General features: G+C 38.2%; 3 protein-coding genes across 3 annotated transcripts; 2 read left to right on the top strand and 1 right to left on the bottom strand.

Moving 5' to 3' along the window:
• The first annotated feature begins 350 nt into the window (after positions 1-350).
• Positions 351-6,081, top strand: coq10b (coenzyme Q10B). The gene is made up of 5 exons (XM_079465178.1): positions 351-507; positions 2,497-2,649; positions 3,923-4,115; positions 4,451-4,552; positions 4,640-6,081. The coding sequence occupies exons 1-5, from the start codon at positions 407-409 to the stop codon at positions 4,805-4,807; spliced, it is 717 nt and encodes a 238-aa protein (XP_079321304.1). The 5' UTR covers positions 351-406; the 3' UTR covers positions 4,808-6,081.
• Positions 6,082-8,626: 2,545 nt separating this feature from the next.
• hspd1 (heat shock 60 protein 1) lies at positions 8,627-14,996 on the bottom strand. Its single transcript, XM_079464764.1, has 13 exons — positions 14,823-14,996; positions 14,605-14,708; positions 14,356-14,508; positions 12,627-12,802; positions 12,133-12,468; positions 11,941-12,036; positions 11,767-11,860; positions 11,528-11,696; positions 11,178-11,277; positions 10,734-10,979; positions 10,157-10,331; positions 9,860-10,038; positions 8,627-9,773 (listed from the first exon to the last, which is right to left on the bottom strand). Exons 4-13 carry the CDS (start codon positions 12,798-12,800, stop codon positions 9,606-9,608), a joined length of 1,737 nt encoding a protein of 578 aa, XP_079320890.1. The 5' UTR covers positions 12,801-12,802; positions 14,356-14,508; positions 14,605-14,708; positions 14,823-14,996; the 3' UTR covers positions 8,627-9,605.
• hspe1 (heat shock 10 protein 1) lies at positions 14,762-17,775 on the top strand. The gene is made up of 4 exons (XM_079464767.1): positions 14,762-15,045; positions 16,293-16,451; positions 16,565-16,654; positions 16,775-17,775. The coding sequence occupies exons 1-4, from the start codon at positions 15,043-15,045 to the stop codon at positions 16,823-16,825; spliced, it is 303 nt and encodes a 100-aa protein (XP_079320893.1). The 5' UTR covers positions 14,762-15,042; the 3' UTR covers positions 16,826-17,775.
• Positions 17,776-17,907: the final 132 nt, after the last annotated feature.

The raw sequence follows: 17,907 nt of genomic DNA, 5'->3' as shown, positions 1-17,907 counted from the left end.
GTCAGCATAGTTTAGGTGCACAAGATATTTAATAGGGAGCTGACATATGAATTTTACAGTAAAAATCGTAATTTTCTACATGTTTTAACAAATTAATAGGTGCTTTTACATCGTGTCCTCAAACAGAATTAGCTATAACCTTTACTAACTATGCACTGTAGGTCGCGCAGTCCGGGCAACCTAATCCCGCATCCCGTGACAATTCTGCGCACGCAAACCCTCTGCACAATTAAAACACCGACGTCAGTAGTTCCAGCATTTGACAGACGGAAGGGTTAACCAATAAGAAAACAAGAAAAACATTCTCATCCAATAGAATACTAGGGCGGGTCATTGAGAAGGCCGGTCTTTGAGACGGAAAAGGAGTTCTTTACTGGAGGCCTCGAAAGAGGGTGTAGAAGTGAAGATGGCGAGAGGCTCCCGGTGTTTGAGGAGAGCGGTAGCGGAGTGTATCAGGCATTTGCCGTCCACAGCCAGCCGAGAAACACCGGGCAGGAATGGAGTGAGGTAATTAACGACGGATTCATGTTTCATAGTATCTCTATGCGGCTGTAAAATCGACGCTTACTGAGGAAACTCTCGATCTGCTGACGTTAGTTGGACAGTAGTTTCGACTTTACCAGTTTTCCGATTTTAAAGCCAACTTCACTGGTTTTGTTTGAATAAAGGCATAATTTGTTTTCAAATAATTCACTTAATATTTGACATGTTCAAGTCAGTGTAAAGCCCCCCAAACTTTAGGTGGGAACGAGAGGGAGTCACATAACTAGTTGCGAGATATTAAATGACACTGACAAGGTTAGGTGTTATGTAATTGTCCATGTGTAGATATTATAAAGGCTCTTTATTCAACTTAGAAATAGCTTTTCAGCTACTGTTTAAAGAGTGTCTTTTAATATTTAAGTTATCGACAGCTGATTTGCAAATAAAGTGTTTACTCGGGCAAAAACAACACTTGACACCCCGCAGGTTGCCATACATAGATAACGGAAAAGTGCGAAGTGTATTTTATTGGCCGATCGCTTCCAACACCTTTGCCTGTTGGAGACCAGCTGTTACAGAAGTGTTGCCCGTGTGACGTCATGCACGCAGCAGTGACGTTTGAACAAGTAACGCTGGGCAGGGACGTATTGTACCATACCAAGTGCTGTGCAACCAGGTGCTAAAACCGCTTGGCATGAGGCCATCTAAAGTCTCTGATGTTGACCCTTCATGCCTTGGTGTCACAGTTACGCCACGCTGGTCAAACCTAGGCAGTGCTTGCTCCAGCATGAATGAATTGAGCAGTGTTACTGTGCCATTAATAGGGCAAACTTAAGCCCCAGCCTCTTCTTTTTTAAAGATATGTGGACGTATGGTTGGCCTATTTGAATGCAACGAAGTGATACTACTGCCCTTGGTTGTAGTGGTCACCCTCTTTTATAATTGACAAATGGAGGGCAGGTGAATGTGTATGGCGTGCTTCCTTGAAACATAGTCCCATCACATGATTGCATAACTGTAGTTAACGTTACACTTTAGGAGTCCCACATAAGACCGTTTAATAAAGAAAACCGGCTTTGCACAGGCGCAGACTACTTGTGTGGTCTAATTTGTAAAAGACTGCCTATCACAGCTAAAAACCCCTTGTTGGTTTCTCCTTTGCATTTCAATAGCTTGTCATTCCAATCCTTTTGGATTTAATTAACAATTGCATAACAATTGAGACTAATACAGCTAACTTTACAATTCCCCATCTGATACAAGGATTGTAACCTACAGGGTATTTGTGGAACATCTATCATCGTTTATTCACCCACGAGTCATTCCAAATCCCACATTTCTTTGTTCTAATGAAAGATATTTGGAAGAATGCTTATAACCAAACAGTCCTTAGCCACCATTGACAACCATAGTAGAAAAAAATTACAGTGTTAGTCAAAAGTGCCCCAGAACTGCCTTCCTACATGCTTCAAAATACCTTCTGTTGAGTTCATCAGGACTAAGGAATTTGTACAGTTTTGGAACAACTTGAGGGTGGGTAAATGAAGACACAAATGTGTTTTTTGGGTGAGCTCAGCTGTTCCTATAACTTGAAATTGTTGTTGACAGTTGTTTGTAAATATTAAGCCCTCAAACAATAATATCTCGTAATAATCAATATCTTCATAACGCTTTTGTAGTTTAGACTTAAATACTGTAGTTGTTGATGTGTTGTCCTGTTTATTATGATTTGGATTTAGGCTGAAGACTATATTGCCAGTCCTTTATCTAATCTTGAGTCTTTTCTTGTTAGAAGCTCAATCAAGTAGGAATGTATTTCTATGGTTCTCTCCACTCTTATCTTACAAATAGGAGTTGCCGGCCACCCTCTCTTGGGCGTATTTTGAGCAGATAGGGCGTAAATAGCACTAATCAATACATGTAAACAAAGTGCTTAACAAAGCCCATCTCTTCATTGGTATTGAGTATTTTGTTATTTGTTATTGACACACTTTCACCCGGTTTTGTAAACAGATATCTGTCTTCATGTGGGATTCTGATGACCAGGGCGCCGCTCCTCTTCAGGGGTCTATCAGGCCGTGCTGTCGTGGCTCCAGCCAGGAGCTTCTTTAACCTCTCTCAGTCCTTCAACAAGCGGAAAGAGTACTCCGAACGACGTATCATTGGGTATGTTCCCAGTCAAGCTACCGATGATGCATGTTCTGTTGCTATTTTGATTTTTATGGATGTCCGTTATTACCTCTCTGCGAATGATGTTTATGTAAGTGGGAATGGAACTTTTTATGGTGATAGCCTTCAAGGTATCTAAGGTTGTTGGAGTATGGATCGGTAGTGGTGATGTTAAATCATCGCAGGTTACTTGGGAACGGAAATTGACAGCTGAAGTCAAGTGAAAGCTTTAGAATAGAGGGGATTTGTGTTGTTTGGATTGTGTGTCGGGGGCATGATTGATATTAATCTCACGTAGCTAGACGTTTTTGATTAAAAGAGCTTAGACAGGACCAGCGTATATTCACACAACTAATTATTTTGGTTTTTTCCTGGCATGTAGGGGAGGGTTTATGTGAAATAGTTTGTTGAAAGATGTTTTGGTTTGAAAACACTAAACTATTGGTTGAATATGTAGCATTGAATTACAGACATCTGTGCACATTTCTGATATAATTTCTTAATGTGTTCAATTTATATCCCATTATTTTACATGCATAACATGTATGCTTGTAAAGATCTAGTTTGTGTTTTACTAAGTGCTTCAGAATACCTTTGAATATCTCAAAGATTTGATGCCACTAACACAGTAAACTTTGTCAAAATCTTTTTTTTCTTAAAATCAATGAATTGCAGGAGAATACTTTCAGAATACAGCAAAATATTTCTCAGAACAAATATCTTTTAACTATATCTTAAACTAGATATTTGAGACGTTCAGTCTCCGATATGGCCACTTTCTCGCCTATTGGGGTCATAATGGAGATTGTGTACACAAAACTGGTTGTTAACAGAATTTGACCTAATTGATTCTGCAGCAGATAAATCCTCACGAGAGTCCAGCGTTTCTGATTGTGTCTAACTCAACCATCGTAAACATGTGTTAGTGATGTCATCCTCACCTTTGTTTTTGGATCACAAAGTATATTCACAACATCTATTTCCAATTGCCGCACATATGTTTTTGAGCTCTCCATTAGATTTAGATTGATAGAAACGGTCATTGCGTTCTTCTTAAGAAACTGTAGTGGGTAGCTATCACTATTACACCCTTAGGTGCATTGTGCTTAATACCAAGTCACTCTATTAAGTGTACTGTAAATCATTGTCAGTTAAAGCGACTACTTAAAAATGTATAGGGAATTTACTGAAAGAGTTTTTATTCCAAAATAAAGAAACAATTTCCTGTGTGTCTCATTGGATGTCATTGTATCTTCTCTCTGGCTTCAAGGTACTCCATGCAGGAGATGTATGAGGTTGTGGCAAAAGTAGAAGACTACCTGCTGTTCGTGCCCTGGTGCAAGCGCTCAGAAGTTATATTCCGTCGCTCTGGATTTTGTAAGGCCAAGCTGTCCGTGGGCTTCCCTCCTGTTGTAGAAAATTACAACTCCCTTGTTACTACAGTTCGCCCTCATTTGGTCAAGGTAGGCGGTTTGGCACTTCAATTTGGAAATATAGGCCCGGTTTCATAGACAAGGTTTAAGGCTAGTCCTAAAATTAATGTTCAAGATGTCTTAATTTAAAATAACTTGCCATGGCATATTTTAAAAAATGCAATTGGCTGTTTTGTCTGAAGATGCACACCAGTTATATTTATTTCCACTGCATTTCTATAAAAGTCACTTAAATATCTGAATTTAACCTGGATTAAGCTAAGCCTTGTCTGTGAAACCGAGCCATAGTGATTTAGTAAAACGTACAGTTGTTATCTAGTATATGCTACGTGTCATTCATAACCAAACTCCTGTTTGATCTAAAGGCATCTTGTTCTGATGGGAAACTCTTCAATCACCTGGAGACGGTGTGGCGCTTCAGCCCTGGGCTTCCCGGTTATCCCCGTACATGCACCCTTGATTTCGCTGTAAGTACTCGATACAAAATAACATTTTAAGATTCCCATGAATCTGTCACCAAAATTTTAATTTGCATCTGTTCCCTGTGTTTCCAGATATCCTTCGAGTTCCGCTCTCTCCTTCATTCTCAGTTGGCCACAGTCTTCTTTGACGAGGTGGTAAAGCAGATGGTGACTGCGTTCGAGCGGCGGGCATGCAAACTGTACGGCCCAGAGACACAGATCCCGCGTGAACTCATGTTTCATGAGATCCACCACACATAGTTCATTCCACGTGTTCAGACTGATGGGGGGGAGGGGATAATGGGGAATTCAGGGAACTAGAAGTTTTATTGAAAGTGTTAAGAACAGAGTATTATGAGAACAGCGGAGGTAGAGGGAACTCTGTGCCTGAGTACCGTCAGTGCCTGGTCCAAACAAAACAGTTGGTTTTAATTTTTTATGCTAAAAACATGTGGCTGGGTCTTTTTTCGGGGGCACCCCACTACCTCCATGTTAACCTTTTAGAACCACTCTGAGTATGGAATGGCACCTGGAGCCATATTTTTATACAAGGATCTTAATACAGCTAGCAAACACCATTACGGCACAATATACACAGGTCATGGGTTGCTTTGAAAGGACGGCGATTGAGACAATTATGACTTTAGTGTCATGTTGACTGGTAAATAATGTATTTATTAAAAAGCTTATTATCCTTATGATTTCATGAAAGGGACGAGAAGAGTTTGAGTGCATGCGTCACAGGCAGAAAACTGTTGAGCCAAACTCGCACAAGGAGCTAACAGGGTATCAAGGTTGCGCGAATGACTCCGCTCTCTTGTATTCTTGCATAGCACCACAAAAAAGCTTTTATTGGCTTATAAAGAGAACATGCCTCTCTCGTAATATTTTGCGTTGTACAAATTTGCATATGGTTGGCAAACAAGGACTAGAAAAGTTTGCAAAGATTCGTTTGCCCGCGGCACTGCAATGCACTCCTCGTTGATGGGAGCGTGCAAAGTGACTTGTATGTGACAGATCAAAGACTGCTTTTATCATCTAGAGGTGTGCAATATGTTTGGCTTTAGCTAATCTTGCCAATCCACGATATCCACTGTTTCTTAAAGGGCCCAATCTCTGGGAATCTCCCCTAGAGCTCTCATCTGATTGTAGCGAGGTATCTGTCAGAACAGACCTTTAAAGATTCCAATCCTAACCCTGTGGGCTTCCTGTGCTTACTGCTTTTGTACCGACCGCCACATATTATTTATCATTATCTTAAAAACATGTATGCATAGTCATCATGTATTTATTTTGGTTATGGGTAAACCATGTGTACATATCTGATGTAAGACCACAGACTAAACTTTAGTGCACAATTCAACTATAAAGAAATAATCTTTTTGGGATTTAATTGAGGTGTGTAATGAGTGCTTTGTTGGTGAATATATATATATATATATCCTGTCTGCATGGTTTATAAAGTATTTTTATATGTAAAACCAAGCCTCGTTTCTGGAGTGGTTCCTATGAAGTGTTTTGTTTGTCAACATCTGGTTCTGACTGGTTACACACTTAAAATAGGTTGATCATGTGAGGGATAATATTAGAAGGCTTTTAAGTTATTCATGCTATGACCCCTAGTGGCCTGTGTCAGTGACAGCTTTTAAATCCTGAAACTATTCAGTTATGTTAGGAATGAAATACTAGTCTACTTCATACTTTACTTTACACTGTTTGGTGTCACTATTTTATTTATAGAAACATTCAGAGGATAGTGAAGTACACATTACATCAATTTGATAACTATTAACCAGTTAAAAAGTTAGATTTGTTTTCTCATATGTGAATGGTGCATACGTTAACTTCTGATGTGATACTGGAGATTTATTGGAGGTTATAATATAATACGTATTTTTTATCCTTCTAATAATAATAATTTACTTGACTTATCGTTATTGGAATAGTTCAGAACCCATACAGTTTTAAAATAACCCTTTTAATGAAAAAAATCTACATTTTACTCAATACTTATTATGCATAATTTATTAGATCAAATTTTTTTTTAAGCTTGATGTCACCAAGGCCACTAAAGTTTCATTCAGGTATTAGAACTTGGGACATCCTCTATTCACAACTATATTAGTTCCCAATAGATAACACGCCACCCTATAATTGTCTTTGGGTTGCAAATGCTATTTCAAGTAAATGAGTTCAGTCTTCATGACAGTTGACCTCATTCAAGTGATGTGAAGATTCCACTGTTTTAATTACATGCATTCATTTACCAGCATCAAATCTTAAAGGGATACGCCACCCGAAATGGAAAATTCTGTCAGCATTTTCTCATCCTCAGGTTGTTTCAAACCTATATACGTTTCTTTGTTCTGTTAAACAAAACATATTTGGTGATAACAACTAACAGTTAAATTGTGAACTCTTGAGTTGATTAACAATGAGATGCGAAACTCTTTTGAGTTTTTGGTTTCAAACAGCTAATTTGAGTTAGATCTATCAACTCTGAGTAGGCTTACCTTGAGTTAAGCGCTTGCACCAGGACTACGACAAGCCATGATCAATTGAGCTCTGATATGACGATTCACCATGGCAACGGCACCGAAAAAAGCAAATGGTGGCAGCAAGTGCTTGAGAGTATCACACTTTCTGCTCTGCATACAGTGGATTTACTAATCTGCTGAAAATTACTTGTTTACATTTTTAAACAGATCAACTAATAAACAAAAAAAGTATTCAGTAAATGAATGGATACATGAATGAATAAATACAACAGAAATAAAATAGAAATAATAAAAAAATCGTATGTTCTGACTCCCGATGAGTGATCTGGTGATGAAAGTGACACATCACGTTGCACTTGTTAAGGTGTCAGACTTCCAAACTAGAATATGTTCTGATAAACTGCCACAGTGGTTGATGATATTGATGTAAGGATGGATTAGATGTTATTATATATCTAATTCACTGCAAAGATTTTTAATTAAGTTAAGTTTTAATAAAGGGAAATTACAAAATTCCATTTGGGTCCTTAATTGCTCTCCTGAAATCAAAGTACATCCCTATGAATTAATGCAGCCTATTCACAAAGGACCCTCCATGAAAGCACATAACATTTTAGTCACTGAGATGGTCTCTGTGTGATCAAAATGTGTGCCATGAATGACTGTATTAAATGAATAAATCAGTGAGATACACCACTTGGACTTTAAAAATGGGGAGGAGATCGAAAGAAACTCTGGGTTTACCAAAGAAAACCTGTTCCCGGCCAGGTTAGGTATACAGAGATACTATGGTTGACTCTGAGTTTAGGTGACCAATCTTTTAGAAACCTGACTATCTTACCCCACTTTCTCGGGTTTAACACATTCTGAAACGGAAAACGTAGTTTCCCTCATTTCAGGGTTAATATACTCAAGAGTTTTCCCTAAACCTCCTTTCTGCACGGACCCTGGGAGCACCATTGACTAGGTGGATAAATTATTGTATATCTGTTGTTGAACAATGTTGCTGTTGAATTTGGTAAAGTAAACCGTTATGAAACACCTTCGACTACCACTTAAATTTTTCTTACCATGGTAGTCAAAAAAGGAAAAAGTCACTCTCCCGTACCTTCTCTGGATCTGTTCCACATTTGTGGAATGATCTGCCTGCTGCTACAAGATCAGCAGACTCTGTTGCCATCTTTAAAAAACGCCTGAAACGCATCTCTTCCGTCAACACGTCTCTGATTGATTTAAAAAAAAAACACTAACCTCACTATTCTTAGCTTTGTATACTGTGCTAGGCTTTAATGGACTAGTTTTTGATGCACTTGTTATGTTGTTGACTTATGTAGTTATAACTGCTTCCAATGTTTCCTCATCTGTAAGTCGCTTTGGATAAAAGCGTCTGCTAAATGACTAAATGTAAATGGCACCACAGAAATCGCAGTTGCTAACATTCTTCCAAGTAAATTGGTTGTGTTCAACAGAACCAAGAAATGTATGCAGGTTTGGAACATCTTGCTGGGAGTAATTCATGACAGAACTTTCATTTTTGGGTGGAGTGGAAAATACATTTCATGGACCATAATGACAACAGAGAACCAAGAGGAAAGCAGTTTCATTGAAACATTCAATTTTATTAAATAAAAAATACAGGAATTAATGACTACATTATACAAAACGTTGTTGAATGATCACTGCAGCACATCTGTACAGAATGTACCCATGTTAACAAAAAAAATAATCACTTGTTGAACAGCAGTTTTTCTAACAACTTTATGTACCATTACTCAATAAGATCTTTAAAACAACACATATTGGTTGAATTGTTTAAAGTACATTGTTGAGCATTGTGTGTTAAGGCCGTTTCAAAACTGCTGTGCAACAAGTTCATCAATCCTCCACACAACCTTTATACTGAACTCTAGTCTTGACCAATTATCCTCAACCCCAATCAGATTAAGACACAAAACAAGAGCACACGTTCAAGCTGATATCCAAGTATTCAATTCACTGATCAGTTTTTAAATGAAACAACTAAAAAAGTAACAATTGAAAAGTAAACAAGCAAAACTTTGTCAAAGATGTGTATTCATCAAATGACAGTTTAATTTTATATGAAATAATGAACAGTGTACAAAACAATGACCTGATCAATGAAAAGGAATTCTTAGATACAACTGGTCAAAGCTTCTTCTGCTTTCTAGCCCGAGGGAGACTTTAACTTTAATGTCTGGCTTTATGGTCATTCAGAACCAGCTATATGCATTCAAACACTACAACAGCAACAGTTCTCATATGGCATTTGAATGGTTGGATGGAAACAATAAGCACTATGTTAAAGAACCAAGCAGACAAACACATTATCAGGAGCCTGTCTTCGAAGCAATTGAATCATGTCTTCAATCATGAGCAGAGATGAGATCAACAGTGGTGAAAGGATGAGAGATTGTAAGGTTCGTATCTTTGCTCCGTGTCAAGACAAGCACTCAGTATCGGCAGGTTTCTCAAAGTTGAAAGAAAGGCGTGAATCGTGTCCCCCGCTCACAACCCTTTCTCTAAAGTCAGTAAAGAGTGATTTAGAAGCCCATGCCACCCATGCCTCCCATACCACCCATGCCACCCATGCCACCCATTCCTCCAGCAGGCATTTCCTTCTCCTCCTTGGGAATTTCCGTGACGACAGCTTCAGCGGTAGACAGGAGAGAAGCAACACCTGCAGCATCCAATAGTGCTGTCCTTACAACCTGTGGATAGAGACACAGTTATGAACTTTTCACATAACACAAAAAAAACATTTAGACTCATTAACTTCTGTAAAACACACGCAAACCTTTGTGGGGTCAATAATTCCTTTTTCAACCATGTTGACATATTCTCCATTCAATGCATCGTATCCGATTTCTGGAGCACTCTGCAAGATCTTCTCAACCACCAGAGAGCCCTCAACTCCAGCATTCTTAGCAATGGTCATGGCAGGAATACGCAGAGCTCTGCGAATAATGTCAAAACCTTGAAGAGTAGAAAAATAACAGATTAGACACACTCACTGCACCATCATTTTACAGGCAAGAAACAAACAACTGTTCCTAAAGTTCTTAGGAAACAAGAGTATATATCCTGCCTCTACCTATTTTCTGATCAGCATTGACAGGTTTGATGTTATCCAGGGCTGGGATGCAGCGCAGAAGGGCACATCCTCCACCAAGAACAATTCCCTCCTCCACAGCAGCTCGGGTGGCGTTGAGAGCGTCAGTGACACGGTCTTTCTTCTCATTTACTTCAACGTCACTTGTTCCTCCAACCTAATGAAGATTTTGACATAATAAATGTGATGAATTTTCAAGCCTGACTTTGTAACGGCCCACTTAGATGTTATATTAAAATGATAGTATAACTAAAGGTGCATTAAAGTGATGGTTCACCTAAAAATAAAAATTCTCCTCGTCACTTCAAACCTTTATCACTTTCGTTCTTTCACAGAACACACAAGATGACATTTTGAAGCAAGTTAGTAACTATGCAGCAATGACACAAAACCAATGCTTTAAGTTAATGGGGGCCAATCAACAACATTCTTCAAAATGTCTTTTGTGTTCTGCGGAAGAAAGAAAGTCATAATGACAAGAGGGTAACTTAAATTTCTTTTTTGGGTGAACTATCACCCAAACTCTCTACTGTCTATCATCTCCATCCTGTCACCATACCCTAATCACAGCTACTCCATCAGATAGTTTTGCCAGACGCTCATTCAGTTTCTCCTTCTCATAATCGCTGTTTGTGTTTTCCAGCTGTTCAGCGATCTCATTCACACGTTTCTCAATGGCTGCTGAATCACCACGGCCTTTGAGGAGCATCGTGTCATCCTTTGTCACAATGACCTCGCCAACCTTGCCAAAATCATGTGCCTGGATATCTTCAAGGGCCAGACCCATAGCATCATCACCAAAAACCTAAAAACAAAAATGCAAGAATCAAAATATAAGAAACACCTTTTCATATTCTAATAACATGAACCTCATTCAAACTTTTCAATAATGCAACACATTACTATACATCATAAGTGGATCCTACATTTGGCTAAATGTTACATAAGGAACATATTATTAAATACATGATGGATGCAATACAGAAGAAAGCTTAAAACATACAGTGCCACCAGTGGACACGGCTATGTCCAGCAGCTGATTCTTCCGGTTGTCGCCAAATCCTGGAGCCTTGACTGCAACAACCTGGAGTCCAACCTTTAACCTGCGGGTCAGTTAACATTTACCCATAACCTTTAAATAACAGGGTATTCTTAAAGCAAAAGGCGGGAATAATAATAATAACCAAAATATAGTTACTACAGTTTATACTGTAATTTAACTTTGGCAACTTTGTATTTAAAGTATCTATAAACAGTGATAAGAGAAATATGCACTTGAATTTGCTAATATTTGTCTTTTTTTCAAAGCAATGTTATGCTGATGTTAACCTAGGAAAGGATTTAAAAACAAACCTGTTGAGGACCAGAGTGCTAAGTGCCTCTCCATCTACATCTTCAGCCACGATGACCAGAGGCTTGCGATGCTGGTTAGCAAGTTCCAGTGCCGGCACAATGCTCTGTACACTGGATATCTTTTTCTCACTTAAAAGCACATAAGCATCCTGGAACTCACACTTCTGACCTGAAAACAAAAGCCGGATGTTATAGCAGCCTACTAATGCAACTTTCTAATAAAATAAACAAATATTTACCTTTAGCAGTGTTGATGAAGTAAGGAGAAATGTAACCACGGTCAAATTTCATTCCTTCAATGATCTCAAGCTCATCGTGTAGGGTTTTACCATCCTTTAAACAGAAATAACAGTGAGTCTGACCCTCATTCAATCATTTCAGTACTATATAGTTTCTTTACTCAAAAAGCCTACCTTTACTGTAATAACACCTTTACGTCCTACTTTCTTCATGGCATTGGAGATGATTTCTCCAATCTCAGTGTCTCCATTGGCAGAAATGGTGGCCACCTATACCAAAATCACGATTGAACAAAAAAGGTCTTAAAAATCATGCTGAGATTTTTAAATCACTTCGGTACATTTTTGCTAGGACCACCGTTTTACCTGGGCAATCTCCTCTGGTGTTGTGACCGGCTTTGAGTTTTTTTTTAGTTCATTGATGACTATTTCCACCGCTGTCATGACTCCTTTACGGATCTCTACGGGATTGGCGCCTTTGCTGATGGTATCAAATCCCTCTTTGGCAATCGCACGGGCCAGCACCGTGGCGGTTGTAGTGCCATCTCCGGCCTCCTCATTAGTGTTATTAGCCACATCCTGTACAAGCCTGGCTCCTATGTTCTTATACTTATCCTTCAGGTCAATGCTTTTGGCTACTGTGACACCATCTTTGGTGACCTTGGGGCTTCCCCAGCTCTGCTCAATGATGACGTTGCGACCCTGGGAAAGAGAATCAAATCTAGTTTTATCCAGGCAGTTTCTTTCCAATAATTATTGAAAACTGCACACAAATGAATTTCACAAATTGCACTGATATCTGTCAGTAACATACAATATTAAACATTTGCGGCTCCACCAGCTACTAAAACTTAACATACCTTTGGTCCCATGGTGACGGCCACAGCATCAGCCAACAGGTCAACACCCTGGAGCATGAGGGCCCGGGCATCAGCTCCAAACTTGACTTCCTTTGCATATCCACGGGTCAAATGTGGGGCCAGCGCCCTGCACACCGGCCTCATCTGTCTCATCACAGTGGGTAAACGCAGCATTTCTAAGGGAAGGAGTAAACAAAGACCATATTCTTCATTAAGCATAGTTGAGAATTAAAAAAAAGAAAGATTAAAATGTGATGCGTGTAATTTCTAGTCCATCTTTATAGTGGTGTAATCCAAAATGAGTCAGAATAATTTGTTTTAGAGAAATGATTGGTGAGCAAAAATGAAAAAGAATTTCTAAACATTAAATTATTATTAAAATGTACCCAAGCCAGCAAAGTAATCAGTCTTGTGTCAAGGTCACAAGAGAAACTTTCAGTAAAACAGAAAATTAGCCTTTGTCCCTACTGGTCCTTGCACTGCACTGTCTGGGACATTTATTAATCTGTCCTCATACTTGAATACCAAACTAAAAATCAGGGATTTCATGATATATAGCGATATTCCAAAAAGCTATACGTTTTTTGAGCTTTTACGGCATTTAAGAGTTTGTTTGGGTTTCTTTCTATGGGTTTAGTCCCGTCCCCTTGAAAATGCAGTTTTTCTTTTCAGTGATGTAATTCAAATGTTATTCATGTACACACAGAAGGTTCAATTAAAGCTTGAATGTTATCAATTCTAGTTGTACATGTTAAATGAATGACTTGAGGCGCTTTAAAATACCGTGATACCAATAGTAACGTATCGTGAGCGCATCGTTGCACACAACCATTTTATATCGCAGACTATTATTTCATTGTTCACATGAAAAATGTAAAGCACACCATACAATGAGAAAAATGTATTAAAATATTAAAGGGAAAGGTAATAATTTCACTAAAGTGTAACGTGAAGGGCTCATTCGGAACCCACAAGCTTCTCCTCTACCCCACGTGTGTTCAGGGCGTCACAAGGTCAAAATCACTCCGCGTCATGGCAGGGACGGAAATGATCCCTTTCATCTCCTTGAGTTCACGTTTCAAAGTTCTCCAGCTATCCCCATTGTTGTATCAAAACGAGTGATTGTGGCCCTTACACAACTGAAATACAGAGAGGTTTTTCTAGGCCTCGATATTACAGAACTTGCTAAAGCTAGCATGCCGTGCCATAGTGAGCCATAATCATCACTAGATCCGAATAAGGGTTTTTACGCTCTAATTTGTTTATAGAATGTCCCTGCAGGAAATTACAACGTTAATGGGTTATAGTAAATTGTGCATATGATATAAAATACATGTGTTGTTTATATTAAAGTTATTAAAGTGATAAGCAAGTACATCTTTTCTGATGTGCAGCGTTCTTGAATGTGACAAGAACACATGACAACCAATAAGACATTCTTTTAAATCGCAAAGCACAAATTGGCTGTTCTGACATTGATGTTACACGATGTCACAGTTACATATATATATATATATATATATATATATATATATATATATATATATATATATATATATATATATATATATATATATATGTGTGTGATTATATATAGGTCTCTCAGCCTGTTTAAAGTTAGGTCTCTTTAATTTAAATCACATTAAAGTACCGTCCCATTTAAGACACATATGCCGTAGGTAATGTTTGTAGTGTTGTGTAAATATGAGTAATGGAATAAGTAACTTACTGTAGCGTGATCTGGAGGTGAATGAAGGGATGCGCGTGTCCGTCAATGCAGCAGCCTGAATGATATAAGCACGAGAGCCGCTTTAGAGCTGCTGCAGTTACGTTCACCGCACATGTGTTCTTCATCCGGGTTACCACCCCCTTGCCCCGGCATCTGAATTTTCAAATAACTTTGAATTAGATTTTAGTGTTATGTTCTTTAACCACATAAGTACACGGTCTGTGGCTTTATTCGAATTCAAAAACGTACATAAGTGATATTGCTTAAATACACCGTTCAAGGATATCATATTTGACCATGTTATTTATGTTATGCTGGTTCCGGGGCGCAAGATTCGAGAATTTTCGGAGATTCTATTGGAGAAAAAAGAGAGGTCATGAGTCAAGATTGTGCAATGATATATTTTGTTGCAACAGAAAAATAAATGTTTCATGTATGATTTACACATAGCGTTTCTCAAAACAGACCTTTTTAAAAACATGGACAATATAAAAATGTCAGTCAATAACTTCTGCTATCGTGGAATATTCTAGATTTCAGGACGGGTTCTGTAAGGATGGTAATGAGGCGCATGCGCAGTGCGGTTTAAGACATTTCTTCACGTGGTGGATCCCAGTACCGAATTGGTCTAGTGTGTGATCGTCTTCTGCTGTTCTTCCGGACGTGTATTCATAAAGATCATTCAAAATGGTAAGACATCTATAATAATTCATTCGTCTGCATTTTTATTTGAGTACATTCTATCAATATACTCTAGTTGTTTGATTTCTGATATGACGCTATGTTTTCTAACACTCCATCAGATGCTAAATCAAGGTCATAGTAATGTAGTCATGCTTTGCGTTAATCTGAGGGAATGGTGCTACTTTGTTACAGACAAATGTCAGGGGGGAATCTTTTTAAATGAGATATTATATGTGATCACGATTTGCTATATATTAAGCAGAATTTCCCCATACTAAGCAAGTCATAACCCAAGTACAGTGTAGTGGTAGTAAAAGTGGTCATTTTGTTTGGTTTTTGCTTGCCTGCAAATGTAACTTACACCTAAGATCCAATTTTTTTATGACATCCGGTATCATGTCGGTCTTCGTCTACAAATTAATTTATCGTTGTCATATTATACATGTTAAATGAGAAATTTAGTTTAAAAAGCATTTGTATATTTGTGAATCCGCTTATCAAACGGCCCCTTGGCTTATGATCATTTCGACCAATAGCGTTTCAGCAAGATATGATAACTTCCGGGTAATTTTGAATGAAGTAGAAAGAACACGTGTGTCCTATGCAGTAACTTCATTATTCTTTCATTAGATTATTGAAGCATATAAATAAAATGGTTTTCTCGTTCGATGTGAAAGTTCAATTGTGTGTATTTATGATGGATTCCGTCCACAATGAAAAAAAATCAAGAATGCTTAACTGTCTGTCACAGAGTTATTCAAAGCAACTTGACATGAATTGGTTGCTGTTTTTCCTTGTTTTATATCATGAGGTGAAACGCACAACAAAGTCATTAAACATTTTCATGAACATTCATGGCAGTTCAGCCTTGAGGTTTATCATGGCGTCTGTTCTTTGCCCTTCAGCGGGATGTTAAACATTTACAAAACCCCCAACATCTCTCCTCCTCCACATGCGTGTTGAACATCTCCTGTCCCAACTGCCCTCTCTCGTACACGACCTCCTCTCAAGGTCACACACATTAATCTGGTGTCAAGCAGCTGCTCTTGTCTTTGAAATAACCTCACAAGTAAAGAAAGTTAATGGATGTTATTATTATATATTGCAGAATAGAATATAATAGGACAACTCCTGGAGATCAGTAACAGTCATTTGGTGGGACATCTGGTGATACGGTTGAATATTGCTTAACAGTGTTGAGACAAATGCTGTTATTATCTGTACACTACATTTGACATGCCTTTGTTTCACAGCAGGCTTTCCGGAAATTTCTCCCCATGTTCGACCGTGTGTTAGTAGAACGGTTAGCCGCAGAGACCGTGACAAGAGGAGGCATCATGATTCCAGAAAAGTCCCAGGCCAAAGTGCTACAGGCAAAAGTGGTAGCAGTGGGACCCGGATCTACCAACAAGGTATCTCTATATGTTTTATTATCTTTTATGCATTTGTCTTTACAGTGTGTTTGTGATGTAGGTTGTACTCTATATAAGTAGGTCTCTGAGTGAAAAGATGCCTTTTATTTTAGGATGGGAAAGTAACGCCTGTCTGTGTCAAAGTTGGAGATCAAGTTTTGCTGCCAGAGTATGGAGGAACTAAGGTGGTCCTTGAAGAGAAGGTTAGAACAATACATAATTTTTCTTGTTTTGATGTAACCAAATTGCATCAGCTGCATTTTAGCCAAGACAAGAACATGATGCAGAATGGCCTTTCAACTTATAATTTTTTTCTCTTGTAGGACTATTTCCTGTTCCGAGATGGAGATATACTTGGCAAATATGTAGATTAAAGTCTGCTTGTTGTTCTGCCATCTTTTTCAATCTGTTGTTAAAGAAAGAATGGTTGTTCAGTTTTTGTTTCCATTTTCTGTCATCTGATTGTAAATAAGTATGATCATGTTTTGTTACAATAAAGTAATTCTGATGTTTAGCTTTGTTTCTTTCTTCACAGTCAGAATTGAAAAGAATGTGTTTGTGAGTGCAGTGGGTGTTATGAAATAAAATGTGCTTCATTTCTAAAACACTAGCAGAATGCTTACATACATAGTTGCATTTAATACAACAAATAATCCATGTTTTGTAGGCAATCCATAAATGACCTATATGCCATCTATAAACCTATTTTCATGTATAAACCTCACTGACTGCAAATAATGCATATTGATGTTTGTTAAGACTGCTGTGTAAAATTTTATAGAATATTGTCTGTCATTTGAAATGAAATAAACCTTATTTTCAGGACTCTTAACTAGCTAGAAAATAAATGGTTGTCATGTAAGTGAGCATTGATATATTTTTTATGCATTATAATCATGAAATTAAAATTCATTTAAGTACTTTAATTTGATTTCATGGACTCGGAATTTGATTGATGTTGTATTATTTGAAAAGTAAATATTTGTTGGATTTTTACTTCCAAAGACATCACAGAGGTGTTCTTGTAGCTCAGTAGGTACGTTATAGAACATTTTTTAGCAGTGCAAAGATCATGGGTTTGATCCCCCCCAAAAAAAGACATGCTAATAAAATACATAGCTTTTAAGCACTGTAATGGAAATTTTCTAGTCTAGCTTCTTGACCTTCTCGGAAACCAGCTCGGGATTCTGGCTAGGGGGAAAAGGGAGGGGGTTTTCACGTAATCATATATATACTCTGGGTGCAGAAGGAAAGAGTGCCTTTTCTCTGCACATGCTCATTGCTTATGATGCAGATTAAACGACAATAAAATACTTTGCAAAGTACCTGATGTCTCTGTGTGTTGCGTTTGTCAAAATTGACTCACCTTGATTAAGGAATAAGAAAATTCCACAACAATTTGGCGACGAGGATGGGATCACAAGGCTGACGGAGAACGGACTAGAGTTGACTGATC

Source organism: Barbatula barbatula (assembly GCF_947034865.1).
Source record: "Barbatula barbatula genome assembly, chromosome: 9".
Lineage (NCBI taxonomy): Eukaryota > Metazoa > Chordata > Actinopteri > Cypriniformes > Nemacheilidae > Barbatula > Barbatula barbatula.
Note: the sequence above shows the minus strand (reverse complement) of the source record. Positions and strands in the feature narration are given on the sequence as shown.

Coding starts and splice junctions, on each gene's coding strand:
- coq10b (XM_079465178.1), top strand. CDS start 407: ATGGCGAGAGGCTCCCGGTGTTTGAGGAGAGCGGTAGCGGAGTGTATC. Junction 508..2,496: donor CCGGGCAGGAATGGAGTGAG/GTAATTAACGAC, acceptor TTTTGTAAACAG/ATATCTGTCTTCATGTGGGA. Junction 2,650..3,922: donor TCCGAACGACGTATCATTGG/GTATGTTCCCAG, acceptor TCTGGCTTCAAG/GTACTCCATGCAGGAGATGT.
- hspe1 (XM_079464767.1), top strand. Junction 16,452..16,564: donor GACCCGGATCTACCAACAAG/GTATCTCTATAT, acceptor CTTTTATTTTAG/GATGGGAAAGTAACGCCTGT. Junction 16,655..16,774: donor AGGTGGTCCTTGAAGAGAAG/GTTAGAACAATA, acceptor TTTCTCTTGTAG/GACTATTTCCTGTTCCGAGA.
- hspd1 (XM_079464764.1), bottom strand. CDS start 12,800: ATGCTGCGTTTACCCACTGTGATGAGACAGATGAGGCCGGTGTGCAGG. Junction 11,861..11,940: donor AAGGTGTTATTACAGTAAAG/GTAGGCTTTTTG, acceptor TTCTGTTTAAAG/GATGGTAAAACCCTACACGA. Junction 11,697..11,766: donor CTTCATCAACACTGCTAAAG/GTAAATATTTGT, acceptor TTTTGTTTTCAG/GTCAGAAGTGTGAGTTCCAG.